At 47.6% G+C, this 17,653-nt stretch overlaps 1 protein-coding gene across 1 annotated transcript in view; it reads right to left on the reverse strand.

Moving 5' to 3' along the window:
- The window catches only part of CFAP65 (cilia and flagella associated protein 65), a 34,991-nt gene extending 27,995 nt beyond the window's left edge, over positions 1-6,996 (reverse strand). The window contains exons 1-3 of the mRNA XM_037029294.1: positions 6,913-6,996; positions 5,691-5,909; positions 3,434-3,618 (exon numbers count right to left, since the gene is read on the reverse strand). Coding sequence (XP_036885189.1) covers positions 3,434-3,618; positions 5,691-5,795 — 290 coding nt within the window. The 5' untranslated portion in view covers positions 5,796-5,909; positions 6,913-6,996. The remainder of the gene's footprint in view (positions 1-3,433; positions 3,619-5,690; positions 5,910-6,912) is intronic.
- Positions 6,997-17,653: the final 10,657 nt, after the last annotated feature.

A 17,653-nucleotide genomic window follows, 5' to 3' on the forward strand; every position in this document is an offset into this window, starting at 1 on the left:
CATAAAGAAAATACTGGCCCTGGCTGGTGTGGCTCAGTGGATTGAGTGCCGGCCTACGAACCAAAGGGTGGCCAGTTCGATTCCCAGTCAGGGCACATGCCTGGACTGCAGGCCAGGTCCCCAGTAGGGGGCGCATGAGAGGAAACTGATCCTTATATCTCTCACATCTCCTTGTTTCTCTCCCTCCTTTTCCCTTTCTCTAAAAACAAATAAAATCTTTTCTTTTTTTAAAAGAAAATACTAGGCTGGATGGCTTCACAGCATGTCATACTCAGCATTTGGTAAAAAAATAATTCCAGCCCTATCTTCCTGATAATATAAGACAAGAAAACACTCCCTAACATATTCTATGAACCTATCATAACCTGACCAAGGCAAAAGAAGAATGAAAAGTTACAGAAAAATATCACCCATGAACAAAATGTTAGCAACAAAATATTAGACCTTAGCAATGTATAGAATACACAATCCTGACCACACTGGGCTTATTCTAGGAATACACAACTGGTTTAACATAGAAAATCAATGTAATCCACCATATTAACAAATTAATAGACAAAAATCAAATAATTATCTAAATTATAAATAAATAAATAAATCCACATATGATTACAAGGAAAATCCTCAGCAACCTAGGAATAGAAGGGAACTTCCTTAACCCCATCAAGTTGATTGGGAAAAAGACTGTGGAGACACCCAAATCGACATAAAACCATGGGATCTTTCACTTTAGGGTCATGAACACGCCGCCTTCTCTGGCCACTTCATTTCCACGCTTCCCTGCCCGACAGTGCAGCGAGGAACAACAAAGACAAAATACATATAAGGACTGGAAGGGAAGGAAAGAAGTGTCACTTCCATATAAAATATGAATGTGACCATGGAAAAAAAGAATTAACAAATAAAGTATTAGAATGAACACGAGGACACCAAAGTTGCTAGACACAACAAGGTTATGCATGAAACATCCCTATTTTTTAAAATGACTTTCTGAAGTAGTGGGAATGAGCAGAAAATGAAACAACTTCCAAAGATGTCATATACAACATCATTAAAACTATGAAAGACATAGGAATAAAGCTAGCTAAAGATGTGTGAGACGTCTATGGAGAAAATGTCACGCTTTTTTGAAAGACATGAAAGAAGACCTCAATGAACGTAAAGATACACCACGCTCATGATCGAAAGGCTCTGCATGAAACGCTACTTCTCCCCGAACTGACCTATGGGTCCAATTAAGTCCCAATCAGAATCTCACAAAGTTTTGTCTGGGTAGCTATGATAAGCTGATTTGAAAATGTCTGTGAGCCCTGGCTGGTGTGGCTCAGTGGATTGAGTGCAGGCCTGCGAACCACAGGATCGCAGTTTGGTTCCCAGTCGGGGCGCATGCCTGGGTTGTAGGCCAGTTCCCAGTTCCTGGCAGGGTACGCACGAGAGGCAGCCATACATTGATGTTTCTCTCTCTCTCTCTCCCCCCTTCCCTTCCTCCCTAAGATAAATAAATAAGATTTAAAAAAAAGAAGAAAATGTCTGTGAAAGTTTAAAAACCCACGAACAGCCAAGACCACCCGGAATGAGAGTGAAGCCACAGGGCCAGCACTACCAGATATCAAGACATAACCACCTCAGGATGGTACTGGCCCAGGGAGAGACAAGCAGACCAAGGGAACAAAACAGACAGCTCAGAAATGGACCAATTCTTCATGTGTGGACACTTGACATGCATCAGTGGAGGGGAGGGTCGTGAGGGAATGTTTGAACCTTTGAACAAATGGATCCCAACTTCAAATCATTAGAGGAATCAACCCTACAACTCTAAAAGGAAAACCCAGAAGGCCCTTAGAGGGTGACTATAGGGAACACCTTCCTGACCCACACGGGGCACAGAAGGGTTTCTTAAAGAAAACACAAAAAAGCATCCAAAGCATTAACCAAAAAAAAAGATTGATACATCTGATTTGTTTGAAATTAAGAATCCCAGTCAGGGCACATGCTTGGGTTGCAGGCCAGTTCCCTGCAGGGAATGCACAAGATGCAACCATACATTGATGTTTCCTTCCTCTCTCTTTCCCTTCCCCTCTAAAGATAAATAAATAAAATATAAAAAATAAAAATAAAAAAAAAGAAAACACAAAAAAAGCATCCAAAGCATTAACCAAAAAAAAGATTGATACATCTGATTTGTTTGAAATTAAGAACTTCTATTCTTCAAAAGACATGACAAAGAGAGGAAAGGACCAGTCACAAGGTGGGAGAAGATATTCACAATATGTAAATGACAAAGGGTTATTACCCATGAAACTACTCTTTGAAAAAAAATGATCTACCAGAAAAATGGGCACAGTCTTAACTGGGAATTTCACCAATGGAATAGTCAATAACATATGAAAAGACACTCAACTGTATTAGGAATCAGGAAAATGCATGTTTAAAACTGCAACAAATTATTATTATTAGCCAAAAAAAATGTTTTCCTGACAGTAGCAATTGTTGATAAAAATGTATAGGAATGAGAACTCTCGTAAGTGGCTGGTGGGAATATAAATGATACAAGTACTTTGGAAAATACTTTGGTTCTGTGTACAAAAAGCAAATGCACATGTCCTAAGTCATATCAATTCTTATGTACCTACCCTAGAGAAACTCTGTACTTGTGCAACCAGAATTGTATACATGAATGATGATAACAGTCTCAAACCGGAAATCCAAATGTCCCTCAACAGAAGAATGGATGAATACATTGTAATACTGTACAAGCATGCATTGGAATATTATGCTGCTCCAGAAAGGATGAATTATAGCTATACATGGATGAGTCTTACAAACATAACTGAGCAAAACAAAAGTGTTAAAAAAGTATACCATGTTAGCCATGACTGGTGTGGCTCAATGGACTGAGTGCCAGCCTGCAAACCAAAGGGTTGCTGTTTAGATTCCCCAGTCAGGGTACATGCCTGGCTTGCTGCCCAAGTTCCCAGTAGGGGGCACTGGAGAGGCAACCACATTGATGTTTCTCTCCCTCTCTTCCCCTTTGTAAAAATAAATAAATAAAATCTTTTTTAAAAAAGTATACCATGTCATTCCATTTGTATCAAGTTCATAAAAAGGTAAAATTAAACTATCACTTAGGGATATAAACATAGGTGGTAAATCCATTTGAGAAAAGTAAAGAAATCATTATCATGAAAAGCAGGATAATGGGTACCTTTATGGGTAGGAAGGTGTTTCAATAGGGGAGAGGCATGTAACGGGAGACAGTGAGGTTTGGACACTGTTATTCCATTATTTAATCTGGCCACATGGGTTCCACTTTTGGTAATTCTTCAAACCGCACATGTTCTATGCACTCTTCTGAATTTATGACATTTTTAAAGGCTTTTTCAGTGTCTGCTTAAGAGCTCAGGGCTGGGTCTCTGAGCCCTCATACTCATACCTGTACTTCATCTTCTGGATTTTGAAGGATAGATTTTTCAGAGCCAGGTTCTTGGTGACCTCCTTCCCCAGCTCCCAGCCTTTCCATAGCAGCTCCTCAGCCACCTCAATGCCCCAGATGACCCTCTTCTTTATTCTGTCCTGCTTCTTTGAGGAGCACATCTGAGGGTCCATGGAGCTGGTTGGCTGTTCAGTTGACAGAAAGAAGGACGCATGACTGGGGTAGTATTCTAGGACCCAGAGTACAGGCAAAGCTCTCTCCACCCCCCGAGAGTAATGCATTACACCTCAGCCCTGGGGGATGGTCTGGTGAGAGTAGGTGAGGGGTGGGCAGGCCCTGGAGTCAGATATTGCCTCCTCTGAGGCCACTGAAATGGTTTTTCAACTAGATTCCTGGTGACTCTACCCCTAAAGCCTTCCTTGGGCTACCCCGTCTGGCCGTTCAGTCTGGCACACGTAGCAGTCTTCGCTGGCCTAGTCTGTGTCTTGGTGCCCCCTTAGATACGGCCCCTCTCAGATGCTGCCTTCTCCTCTTCCTCCCCATCCTACCCTTCCCTGCAGAAGCCCCTCCGAGCTGGAGCGGTCTATCCCCGGCACTTTTCCAGACCACAAGAATACTCCACCATTCCCTCTCCTCCTTTATGTGGCTGGCGGAGCAAGGGAAGGAGTCAATTTACCTTCAGTCAACCCCCACCCCATGCCCTGACTTTGGGGACACTCCCGATAATGCTACAGGAGCCATGTGCCAACACTTCCCGTCTGTGATGGAAAACCCTTTCATGCGGTGATCCCTAACTTCTACCTATTTGAGGAGGGAAGGGAATGGAAAACCCCCAGGGATGTGAGGTGGAAGGAGGACGGACCAGGTGCCTCTTCCTGCCGCGGTCACTGGTATGAAGGCTCAACCCATTGCTATTTTATTTTATCTTTGACCAAAGATTACTTTTATATTGTTACATAGCATAAGAATATATTCATCTGTTCAACAAATATTTGTTGACTACCTATTATGAGCCAGACACAGAGTGAGGTGCCAGGACTACAATAGTGAGCAAGACGGGCAAATCCCTCCTCTCCTGAGGTTACGCTCTCAGCATCAATATTTACAGAGTGTCGGATGGCAGGTACAGCATTTTCTTCCCCACTTCGCTCATGGAGAAAAGGTGACATGGGTAATTTATTATAAATACCAGCTGGTGCATCGGTCAAGTCCAACCAGGAAAATAGAGGCCACTCTGGATGTTTAAAACAAGGAATTTAATGTACAACCAGGGGATGGTGAAGTACTGTATTTTTCAGACTATAAGACGCACCCCCCCACCCCCGCACACCAAATTTGGGAGGAATAATGATTGTTAATGCTGCTGTTGAGTTCTGTTTACATTTACATTGGTGAAATATTATGTTACTTATGACATTAAATATTTTACCACATTCTTTGCTTTAAAATTTCCCCCCTATTTTCCTCTAAAACTTAGGTACGTCTTATGGTCCAAAAGATATGGGAACCCTGAAGTTAGCAACATCCAGAAGCTGCAACCACAACTACGTTAAAGGAGGGGGTGGGGTTCTCCAAGCCCAGAGGCCTCTCTGGTGGGGAATGGAGTCACGGGAAGAAGCAACTCCTACTGGAGACACTGTCAAAAGCAGAGAGGAAGGGAAATACCCTGGCTTCTCCCCTCCTTCCACCCTCCATCTCCTGCCAGCGCAGCGCAGGGCAGGGCAGAGAAGGGCAGTGAGTGAACCTGAGGGCAAGCGGGCCTGGAATGGCACAGAAGGAGGGGTGAGATGACCCTTGCTCCATGAGGAGGCAAGTGCAACCACCATCACATTTAAGGAGACGCAAGAATCTACAGAGAGACATGCACTGCACCATATACAAAGCCATACCCCAGAGGCACACCCCTGGACTGTTGCCCCCCACCCCACCCCCATGCCATCACATGGAGAGAACCCTAAGAGCTGCAAAATGGTAATTGGTATCCGTGTGTTGGTCAAACCCAGAGTCCTAGGGGTCGTGACAAGAAGAGCCTTCTGAGGGCAAAGAGAACTCCTGGCCACTCTACCAGCCCCCCACCCCAGTCACTCACTGCTACCACCACTCCAGCCAGCTTGGTGCCCATCTGTGCAGAATCCAGTGCTGGGGTTCAAACAGGAGAGTCAAGCCCTGTCATATTCCTCCCCATCCTGCACTGCTGCTCCTCCCCTGGCCCTGGCCCTGCTGTGCCCTGTTCCACTTGCCCTGGACGTGCACTCACGCGGGCACTGGTGCTGCTGCGGTTGTAGGCACTTGTGGTCGAACTGCTACCAGTCATGGTGGGGACAACCATTGTGCTAGCACTCAGGCATGACCCAGAAGTCATGGCTTAGTTCCTGCTGTCGTCCTGGTAAAGGGACTTGGGGCTGCCTGGATGAGCCACGGGGTGCCCAGAACAGGAGTCTATGGGTAGCACTCTGGCTAAGCCAGGAAGGAGTTCCTGCCAGAGGAGAGAGAGGGCGGACATGAACAAGAGAGGCTGATGGAGGAGACTCATTTTCACAGAGGAGTGCCTCTTCCTGGCCCTGGCAACAGATGTGAGGAACGAGCCTGGGAAAGAGGCAAGCAAGGCCCCTACCCTTAGTTAGGAAGTGAACGTTCAAATGGAATCCAAGAAATGCAAGCTGGGGAGACAGAGAAGAGGGTCCCATTACTTCTCTGCTACTGGACAGCTTCATAGTTCTGACCTGATCTTTACTGCCTGTGACTTCAGGGGTTCAGAGACAGCCCTGACTCAGGGCTCTGAAAAAGTCTCCAGACCACATGTGAAACACCCCTGTGTGTGCAAGCAAGAGAGGAGAGAGGATGGGGTAGAAAGCTGGCCCAGGCCAGGGCTTAGGGCTTAGGAGAGCGAGCCCTGGTCATGGAGCAAAAGGAACTGGGTTCCAGCATCTGCTCGGATCCAGTTAAGGTGGGCAAGTTTCTCCAAATCCCTGAGCCTCAGTCTGCTCACCTGCAAAGTGAGGGCTATGCTATCTTCCAAAGTCGATGTGAAGCTCAAATGAAATTAGGGATTTGAAAAAGCCATCGCTAAACTTACTACAATTAACAACCGTAACCTCCACACTAGCCTGCACTACTCTTCCAAAAAGACACATGTGCGATCACTGTGAACACACTGGGCAAGGAGAGGGTATTTTTAAACCCACATTTCTAATCTCCAGGACTTTAAAAAATATATTACAGCTTCCAAATTTTCTAATTTCCAATCTGAAAATGCCTGACATAACTAGTGGGAAAAATGGCAGGTCGTCGTGTAGAGTTGAGCGAGGCAGAAATAGGTAAAAGGAAGGGACAAGATTTCCTTAGAGCTGTTCCTCCTTTCTCTTCGGGATCCCCAGTCTGATTTATCTCACCCGAGTCTCAGCCCCACGGGATTCTCTGAAGCACACGGAGGGACCCCTGGCTACTTCCCGGAGGAGGTGGTCCCCCGGGGCAGATACCTTCCCTGGCCACTGGCGCCGCTCCCTGGTCCCTGGGTGCCTGGGTCCCTGGGATCAACGCTCAAAACTCACACCACCGCCATATTGTCGTTTCCATAGATACGGGACGCACAGGACGCGGCGTCTCCTGGTATCCCGGGGCAACGACGGCAGCCCGAATGGGTCATGGTTCAAAGAAGGAGGTAAAGCTGCCTAACTTGAATCCCTCCCCACATTTTAAAAATGTTCTCACTTTTCCTAATAGTAACTGGGCTTCTACCAGTTGCAGCATGTGGTATGTGTAGCCCCTTAGTTGTGACGTCCCCGCAATCGTGACTTTAGTTGACCAAATTCGTAGGAGGCTGTTCCATGGACTTGTCACCTGAGTGGGAAACCTTCCTGTTCTTTCCCGACACCGGTTGATGACAGAGGGCCAGAATCTCAAGCGGACCTTCATTCTGTGATTGCAATTGTTAGTTAAACTTTAAAGCCCTTGGTATTTCTTATTTGCACATTGCTTTGCAAATGGTTTCCTTTAGTTATTGGAGAAAATGTGTCCTTATTTCCTGGTCAGCACAAACCGAACTATTTCGAAGGGAGCTGTAGGTTAATACATAAAGAAGGCATTGCTATACATACAGTGGGTGTTGGGAAGCCCTTTTCTTATTAATCTGGATGGAGGGTCTCATTTGGTGAAGACTCCTTTGGTGGGTAAAAGCAAAAGTCTCAAGGCTCATTTACAGAGAATAAAAGTATTTCACTACAGTGGACAGTGATGGGTGGATGTTAAGGAGAGAAAACTTAGCGAGTCTAGGGGTAAAACCCAGAAAATAAATTCTCATTTTGGAAAAGATTGGGTTTACCTGTGAAAAGTGAAATAGAGACTTTGATGACAAAGTGGCCTGCGTTGCCCTGGAGGTCATGGGGCCAGAGGCTGGCCGAACTGGAGGGACTGCATGGAGTTTTCTTGGGATCAACGAATGTGGAACTCAGTGAGCTCTGCTCTGGTTTTAATGTTATTCTCAGAAGCTGAGGCCTGACATTTAGACATAGTGACTTCTATGCTGTGTGTAGTTTCTATAGTGATTTCCTCTTTGTTTTCCCCTCAGCTCTTTTTAAATGATCAGCCTGATTCGGCTGGACCTATGTGACCCATTTCTCCATTTCTGGATCAGAAAGAAATAGGGAGCAGTGACTCTGGGGGCAAGGCTTGGTGGTGGCCTCAGGAATCCCAGTGACAAAATCACACGGAGGAGGAAGCGTTCATGTGAGAAGTCACACGATCTTGTGCCTCTCCAGAGAGCTGCCCAACCTTGGGGGACTGTGGACTTGGGACAGTGAGAACTTCTTAGCAGTGTCAGCATGAGAAAAGTCCCAACCTGTGAAGAATTTTTGTGAGTTTATCGGAGCCAAACTTCCAGGAAGCAAAATGTCGGTGGACTGAGAAAATGCTCTGGAGAACCATAGTTTTACAGCTTATGTTATACATTTGACTAAAAGGAGGAGGTGTAGATTAAAGGGGAGGGAGAAAGCAAAGTAGGGGAATCTCTGGGACCAGATACGAAGTAAACCAGACAGTCACATACTTCTACAGTGGGGGGTACGGGATAGTAAATAATTAGCATTCCCAGCACATAGAGTTGGCGTGTAGGGAACAAGATTGCAACAAGGGGCTCTGCAGTCTTATGCTCTAGTGTGGAGGTTGTGCCTGCAGGGCCTGGAAAGGATTATTCTGATATTTCAAAGGTACATCTTAGATGCAAAAAGAGGCCTGAACTGGACTTTTCCCCAAGAGGTGAATGTGGAAAGGAGTGTGGCAAGGGGCTGAGCCCAAGGAAGGGGGAGGAAATCAGGTTTGCTTCAGAAGTCCCCCTTTTCAGAAGGGGGGGAGAATTCTCATGGGAGAATATGGGTGCTGAGTCCTAGTGACTACATTCTTCATAGACCCAAGAAAGACAATGGGGAGTGGTGCTGTTTGGCTCAAGGCTATGAACAGGGCGAGTGATGATGCAGGAACTTGATGAGGACCAGGATGCAGGAGAAAGGGAGGAAGGAAGATGGGGAGAAGATGGACTCCAATCCTTGCGGTTGGAAACTGGGCAGTAATAAAGATAAAGCACACTCAGTGATAAAGCACACTTCAGCACACACAGAAGTATCTTGTGTAAGCTTTCCCTCCACACATCCACACCACTTACCACCCCCCACCCTCACCTCCCACCACCATGGAATAGAGAAGACTGTGGCTGGGAAATCAGACAGACCTGAAATTAATCTTGACTCAGCCTCTTACTGGCTGTGTGACCTTGGACAAGTCACTTGAGGTTCAAGTCACTCTCTGGACCTCACTGTCCTCACCTTTTACCTGGGGATAGTTATTGGAAGGCTGGTGTAGGAACCAAGTAACCAGGCATGCGCAAAGTACTTGACGTCTTGTAGACAACAAAGTCAGACACACACACTCTCACAAAGGTCACTCACTAAATGGGAGGTCCCTACAAATAAACAATTCATCCTACATACCCTTCCTTCCTATTGCCTCCCAGCCTCTCTGCTGCACACTGGAGAGGTGAGAAGTTTCCCTCCTCTCTACATCTTCCTCTTGTTTCTCCAAGAAGGAGGCTGCCCTGCTGCTGCAGGGTGCAGAAAGACAGAAGGAGGCACCAGAGTAGCCTGTAGTCCAGATGGCAAGCCAATCCAGCTCCCACCTCCCTTCCTCTGCTACTCTGACTCCATTTGGAGTGCTGGTTCGGAAACAGGTCTGCACCCAAGGTGTAACTAATTTATAGGAATGAGACGAGGAGGGGCACCCTCCCACAGAAGCTCCTGATCTCTGAAATTAGTGGAACGAGTTTTTCAAACCCAGCCTGAGATGTGGAGAGTGAGAGGCGGCTGCAGCCAAGAGAGCCACTGGGTGGTGCAGAGCTGGATCAAGGAGCAGGCATGGAGCCCTCTCTGCGTTACAGTGTCATGTTCCCCTGGAGCAGCAGGGAGGACGGGGGGTGCTTTAAGAGATTGATGGCACCTCCAGCCTGAAACAGCTGCCATGGCACAAAACTAGCAGGGATTTGAAGGTAGACCGCCATATGGCAAGATCATTCAAAGAGAAGGGTTGCATTCTGCCTGGGACCCCTACAGGGTTTTCTGACTCTACTGTGCCAACCCCCCCCCCCCCCCGATAACTTTCTCCCTCTGTTCACAGTCCCCACTAAAAGGTAGGCAGGCACACAGGCCAACAGTAGGGAGAGAAAAGGGAAGAGATGTAAGGTTTGATCCCAGAAGACTTGAGTTCAGGTCCTGATTCTAGCATTTAGTAGCTGAGCAATTTCAAGCAAATTGTTAAACATGCCAGAACCTCATTTTCCTCATCTGTAAAATGGCAACAGACAGGGATAATATTCAAAATACTTAACAACTGATAAGGTATAGTCATGACCTATGAGAATGGGACTTAGAATCAGAACAGGGTTCCGGAAGCCCACGGTGTACCAGGCCTTAACCTTTTAGTTGTTGGGTCATGGGGGAGCCTGGGAGTGCAGGGAGGGGGCTGGGAGAGCAGCCACAGCAGTGGAGGACTCAGTCAGTGACTGTTTACCAACTAGCATCAGGGCATCTCAAGGTTCCAATAATCGGTATAGCTATACTGAATAGTGTTAGTTGCAAGCCAGACCTAAGGACAAATCCTGCCTCACTGGCTGCTGTAGACTCGGTTATGTATTTCAAGCCCAGACTTGAAGTCTTTCCCCCTCTGTCTCCTCCACATTGGTGGAGAACCTATTACGACGTCTCAGGGCTCGTTCCTTCTATTCTGAGCAGTGCTCCTCTGTGTAAGCTCTCCCAGCTGTCTTCCCTAAATTGTCTCCTGCTGGCCCTCTAGCTCCAAGCGGCTCTTGCCAGCACCACGGACAGCTCCTGCTGACTAGCCCATCCTAGGCCATCCACTTCTCCAGCCTTCTATCTCTTCTTTCCCCACCCAGACAGAAACCCTGATGTGTAAACTGAATGAGGGGCATCCCTGAGAAAACAGTACAAAGGAGTGATTAAGAACAAGCTCTGGAGTAAAGCAGCCTGGATTTGAATCCCAACCACACCAGCTTTTAGCTGTATGATCTTGTTCCTTCACTTAAAAAAAAAAGATTTCATTTATTTATTTTAGAGAGATGGGGAAGGAAAGGAGAAAGAGAGGAAGTGAAACATCAATGTATGGTTGCCTCTAGCACACCCCATACTGGGGATATGGTCTGCAACCCAAGCATGTGCCCGGACTGGGAATCAAACCAGCGATGCTTTGGTTTGCAGGCCTGCGCTCAATCCACTGAGCTACACCAGCCAGGGCCTTGTTCCTTCACTTTTATAAGACCCAGTCTCTTCAGCCCTGGTCAGATAGCTCAGTTGGTTAGAACATCTTCCCAATACACAAAGTTGCAGATTCAATCCCTGCTCCGGGCACATACAAGACACAACCAATGAATACATAAATAGGTGGAACGACAGATCAATTTTTCTCTTTTGCCCCTTCCTCTCTCTCTAAAAATCAATTTAAAAATTGTCTGCATTAAAAAGTCTCCCCTTCTGTAAACAGGGAAAAGTTTAACAGCTCAAAAGTTGTGAGGTTTAAGTGAGATAAAATATTTCAAAAACTTGGCACAGTGCCTGGCTTATTATATGCTCTACATAAATTCAGAGCACCATTATTCTGTGACTTTCTATTCTGTCTGATACCTCAAGTCCTTTCCCAGTTCATTTCTGACCGGGATCCTCTCTCAAGTAAAGGAGTCAGGATGTGGCCCCCAGTTCAGTACAGCTGGATCCTTGAGTGCGGAAGTTGGCTTGAACTTCATGCATGGTAAAGGAGACCACCTTCGACTGGTCCGTGAGGTCCTGTCTTTCAGATCTTTTCAAATTTCGAGTTAATTTTAGATACACAGAGGTCACAAAGATAGTGCAGGAAGTCTCAGAAACGCTTCACCCAGCTTTCTCCCCCAAGGTGAACATCTGACATGACCACAGATGATTGATCAAAACAAAGAAATTAACCTTGGTACAGCAAATAATAGTAATGAAAGCATAGAATTTAGTTAGATTCGACAGGTTTGTCCACTCATGTCCTTTTCATGTCTCGGTATTCAGTCGAAGATCCCCCCTGGGGTATTTCCTGAGACTTCCTTGTCTTTCATGATCTCGACTCTTTTGAAGAGTACTGTCAATTACTTTGTAAGTTCTCCCTCAGTCTGGGTTTGTTTCTCGGAATAGAGCAGTGCGTGCATTATCGAGAAGCAGAGCAGAGGGGCGATTTGCTCTTCTCAGCACATCATACCAGGGCACCAGTACGTTTTACTGGTGATGTTGACTGTGATCTCTTGGTTAAAGTGTGTCTGCCAAGGTTCTCCATTGTAAACATGCTGTTTTCTCCTTATTGGAATGATCACGCCCTTTTTGTGCTTCTGTAGGATTATGAGTTCAAAACCAAGAAACCTGTCCTTGAGCTAACCATTCAACCCCTGCACTCCCAACCACTCCTCAGAGCCACACCCATTTCCTGTAATCTGCCTGGTCACTTTCCTCTGGTTTTCTTAAGTTGAGCATTTGGAGGTGTGTGCAGAAGCCAGATGTAAACACACCCGGAGTTTATTACGGCAACGGGGAGTTTCAGTTCATTTTCGTGGACTTCGGTCGAGGCCCTACAAGTTTCTTCTTGCATGGGCAGCCTGGGAAAATGTGGCCAGCAAGTGTCCACAGGAATGTCCAGCTATTTTCTTCAACATGAAACATTGGATTTTTAAAGCTTTCTAATAGCATTTTCTTTCACGTGGCTGTGCATAATTTCTCGCTGGCCACTAGTGCAGACATGGAAGCTTCTTTCCTTCTAGAAAGCTCTTCATTCCTCCAAGAGTTTGCTGTCATCAGAGATCCTGCCAACAGAGCACTTACACATGTTTTTTTCAGTCAGTTGAGTGTGAAGAGATTTGCTTATCCAGCCCTTCCCTTTGTCCCCATGTCTATCTGCCCCAAGTTCATCCCAAGTCAGTGTGTCTTCTCACGCTGCCCCTTTAAATGATGAAGAGGCCTCACACAACCTCCAAGCACATGCAGGCTCCATTTTAAAAAGCTTTTGTGTAAAGCATATTAAAGGCCCCTGGGAAGCCTCAGAAGGCGCCTTCATCAGTTCCCATTCTCTTTGCCCTTTGTTCTATTTACTGCAGTATAAGAAGTTATTCCAAACTTCGAGTTTCCAAACAATCATTTTACTTTGCTTATGTATTTGTGGGTCAGGAATTCAGAAACGGCTTGGCCAGGCAGCTGTGCCTCATTCAGGTGCTTTCAGAAGTCAGCCAGGGCCGCGGCTATCTGAGGGCTGTGCTGGGCTGGATGTCCCAGATGGCGCCCTCACGTGCATGACAGTGTGTGCTGGCTCTCAGGTAGGCACTCGCCGGGCTGTGGATGAGAACCCAGGACGACGGTCGCTCTGGCATGGCAATCTCAGGGTAGAACCAGGAAGAAGCTGCACGGCCCTTTTTAGCCTCAGGTGAGATTCCTGGGGAGAGGAGTGTCGTAATCACGGGCGTAGTTTCACCGTTGCCACTCCCAGCGAAATGGGATCCTCTCACAGCATCTAGAGCATCGTTCCTCCAAAACCACTTTCCCCGACAGGTTCTTGGCTGCCCCCAACCCCATTAGATCTTTTAGGCTGATGCTCAGAGTGACTTCCTCCCATTCTTCTGGGATGGTGACTCCTCGGTTCCCACCTCCCTCAGCTGCTGCTTCAGGGCACTTGGGTTCTGATCTGGACTCTGCTACTGTGTGACCATGGGAAAGTGACTTCACCTCTCTGGGCCTTTGGACTTCACCTTTCTGCAAAGTAGGAATCAGGAACACCCTCATTTATCAGGCTGTTAGGATCTTAAAACGTACTGTAAATAGCAGACCTAGCACGATCGATGGTCCTGACTGGAATAAATACATGTGGGCAAGTCCTTTTTTCTCTCGGAAACCTGGTTCACTTGTCTCTAGAATGTGATAATTCCCTTATCCCGCTTCCACATGCAGCTGAGAGGAGGTTTTAAATGCACTGAGGGAGGGTCAGCCCAGAAGTTAAGGCTTCTGGACCCCAACCTGGGTGGGAAGCACCCCATATCTATGCCCACCTGAGGGGGATCCCCTGTGCTTGCAAGGCAGCCTGGGTGTGGTTTGGGGCACGGGGGTGGGGTTTGCTGTCAGCTGACCCAGCCTTATCAGGTCTGGGCTGACCAGAGCTAGTCCCGGTAAAACAAATAGGCTTTGAGAACCAGGCTGGGGTGTAGGATGTGGGGCAGAGCCCCGGGAAGGGTGTTCCACCCAGGGGGCAGAGAGCATGGGGTTCAGGGAGTTGCCACCCCCAACCCTTGCCAGGAAATCCAGGGGTGCTGCATACCCCAGCCTGCCCCATGCACCAGGGTCTCTCCAGAAGAGGCCAGAAGGGTAGCTTTTTCTAGTCGGACCTCCTCAGGGGGCGTTTTGCTGTTTTTATGTGGAGAGGCACCTATTTCTGGTTTCTTTACTGGGACTGCTGGTGCTAGAGCAGGCCTGGTGGCCTACAGGACTGTTGCACTGGGCTCAGCCCTCCCGGCACAGCGCCACTCGCTGTCAGAAGCCATCTGCAGGCAGGCAGCACCTTCAGGCTGGGAGAGGGGAGAAGGGAAAGTGCAGGCGAGGTGGCTTCAGAAGAATCACACCCAGGGTGGTTGGGTCTGTCCAAACATGAGACAGGAGGTTGCAGAGGACAACCTGGGTACCTGAAGAGAGGCCTCTGCACAGACAAGCCAGGGTCCAGGGTGCCATGGCCCTTGTGTTGAGGACAGTCCACCCAGGCTGCTCCAGGGGCCTCATAGCCATGATCAAGGGTGCTGGGCATTGGGGAGCTGGGTCTCAGGCTTAAAAACCTGAAGTTGACTTGGGATCTTTCCTCACCCTCACTGCTCATTCAAAACACCTCAATTCCTGGTCATTTTCCTGCCAAAATGTCTACAGTCTGCAACCTTATTCCTGACCCCCCACAGGCAGCTTTCAGTCCAGATGTTGGTGAACTTCTTTACCCAGTAAAAGGACTCCCCACTTCCATAGCCGCCTTCTCTGGTCTGTCCTCCACACTGCAGCCAGGTGAGCTTTCTGGAACAATACAGTGGCAAGCTTCCCCCGCCTCGAACCCTCCAATCATTCACTAAGCCCTCGGGCTACATGCATCAAGTCCAAGTGCATGGAACACAAGGCTCTGGGTAGTCAGACTCCTGCCCACTGCCCCACCTCAGCTTGGCCAAACCCACATGCACTGGACAGCTTTGTGGTACTGCCCTGGTGGTGGTTCCTTCAAGGCCCCAGCCTCACCCAAGTCTCCGAGCCTTTGCATTTACTGCATCCTTGGCCTGGACCCCTCCTTATTCTCCCTTTGAACATCTGCCATTTGAACACCTCCTTGCCCTCCCTGCATCGTCCTGGTCTCCAGGAGGTTTTTCTAGTCCCCAGACTCTCCCCAGGCGCTCAGGCACACGGGTGTCAGGCACAGCACTCACCACATGGTGTGGACACCCATCTCCCCCATGCTGCTCCCTACCATCCAGTTCACTGAGGGCAGAGCTGCCCCTTTCCCCCACTCTGGCACAGAGCCCGACACAGGGTGTTTAGTAAACAGTGACTGAATGAGTGAATGGAGATTGTGGCTGTGAGTGCAGCAGTCTTGGGGGCTGAGCACGTGCCCGAGGGGAGAGCCAGGCATTGGGTCAGCAGCTGCCTGGGCCTAGGCTCTGTGGTTGACTATTCTCTGGGCCTTGGCCTTGTGCAGAGGGTGGGGCAAACTGGGCTCTGGAGGGAGGGGTTAGGGCCATCACTGCAGAGGTGAAGGATGACTTTTCAGGGTGTTTCCCTTGTCTCCTTGTTCACACAGTCTCTCAGACCTGAGACCTGGATTCGAAGAAAAGCTGCAGGATCCCACCTTCATCCTGAGGTTGGTCTCTTGAGGGGCTGAATTCAGATGAAGATTTTTCTGAACCTTTGCAATCTTCTCTCTCAGAGAATGGATTTTTTTTTTGCTCTGTGGAGGCCCATCTAGAACAGAAAGATCTGAAGACACCAAATGGTTTTGTGTCTACAGGGCAGAATAAAAGAAAGGGTAACCACCATCATCCCCCTGCCAACCAACTCTGTAGGAAAGAATCTCTCTCATTCAGAAATGCCTACAGGGGAGAGAATGTGCAAATGAGTGAACAAGAGTATCTTGACCTTTACATTGTTACTGTAAATAAATTCATGGACTTCCACCAAGATGGAGGCATAGGTGGAAACACTGTGCCTTCTCCCACAAAGTTTGACTACAACAAAGGTTTGGAGAACAAAGACACAGCCAAAGAACCGAAAATAGAATTATATGGAAGTCCGACAACAACGAACCTGTTCAACCGGGACGGTAACAGGGGCGGAGCCAGCAGCGGAGCCAGCAGCGGAGCTGGGTCAGGCCAGACCCAGTCAGGGTGTGGGGCAGACTGACCGTGGTCGCACATTTGCGCACAATGAGATGGACCACATAGGCCCCAGCGGTGAACCCAGTGGTGGAGGGCTGACGGCGGTGGCACACTCGAGTGCAGTGGGACGAAACGCGTGGACCCCAATGATGGTGGCAGCTGCCGCACCTGTGGCGGCGGCGAGAGGCAGGAGATGGGACGCCATTGCTCCTCTTTGACCCGCCCCCACATACAGCGTCACAACCCAGCGACTGAGTTGCCCTGCTCTGGTGAACACCTAGGGCTCTGATCCTGATACGTAACAGGCATGAACAGCCCAAAAGTTAGTGCAAGAAGAACTCAAAGCCCAGGGCCCATAACTCTAAGCGACCAAAAGATTGCCAGCCTCTCAGATGCACAGTTTAAGACACTGTTTATCATCATGCTCACAGAACTGGTTGATTATAGTCACAAATTAGAGGAACATGTCAAGGCTAAACTAATTGAAATGAAGGGAGATGCACAGGAAACCAATAGTGATGGAAAGGAAACTGGGATTCAAATCAATGGAATGGATCAGAAGGAAGAACAAAACATCCAACCAGAAAGGAATGAAGAAATGAGAATTCAAAAAAATGAGGAGAAGCTTAGGAACCTCCAGGACATCTTTAAACGTTCCAACATCCGGATTATAGGGTACCAGAAGGGGGAAAGAAACAGCCACGAGTGGAAAACTTATTTGAACAAATAATAAAGGAGAACTTCCCCAGTCTGGCAAAGGAAATAGACTTCCAGGAAATCCAGGAAGCTCAGAGAGTCCCAAAGAAGTTGGACCCAAGAAGGAACACACCAAGGCACATCATAATTACATTAGCCAAGACTAAAATGAAGGAGAGAATCCTAGAAGCAGCAAGAGATAAGGGGACAGTCACCTACAAAGGAGTACCCATCAGACTGTCAGCGGATTTCTCAAAAGAGACCTTACAGGCAAGAAGGGGCTGGAAAGAAGTATTCCAAGTCATGAAATCCAAAGACCTACAGCCAAGATTGCTTTATCCAGCAAAGCTTTCATTTAGAATGGAAGGACAGATAAAGTGCTTCTCAGATAAGGTCAAGTTCAAGGAGTTCATCATCACCAAGCCCTTATTATATGAAATGCTAAAGGGACTTATATAAGAAAAAGAAGATGAAAAATATTAACAGTGAAAGGACAGCAAACTCACAGTTATTAACAACCACACCTAAAACAAAAGCAAACCAAGAGGACAGCTAGATCAGGAGTGGAACCATAG

This window comes from Sturnira hondurensis, unplaced genomic scaffold (genome assembly GCF_014824575.4).
Source record: "Sturnira hondurensis isolate 20B ecotype Veracruz unplaced genomic scaffold, ASM1482457v3 Scaffold0020237, whole genome shotgun sequence".
Taxonomy (NCBI): domain Eukaryota; kingdom Metazoa; phylum Chordata; class Mammalia; order Chiroptera; family Phyllostomidae; genus Sturnira; species Sturnira hondurensis.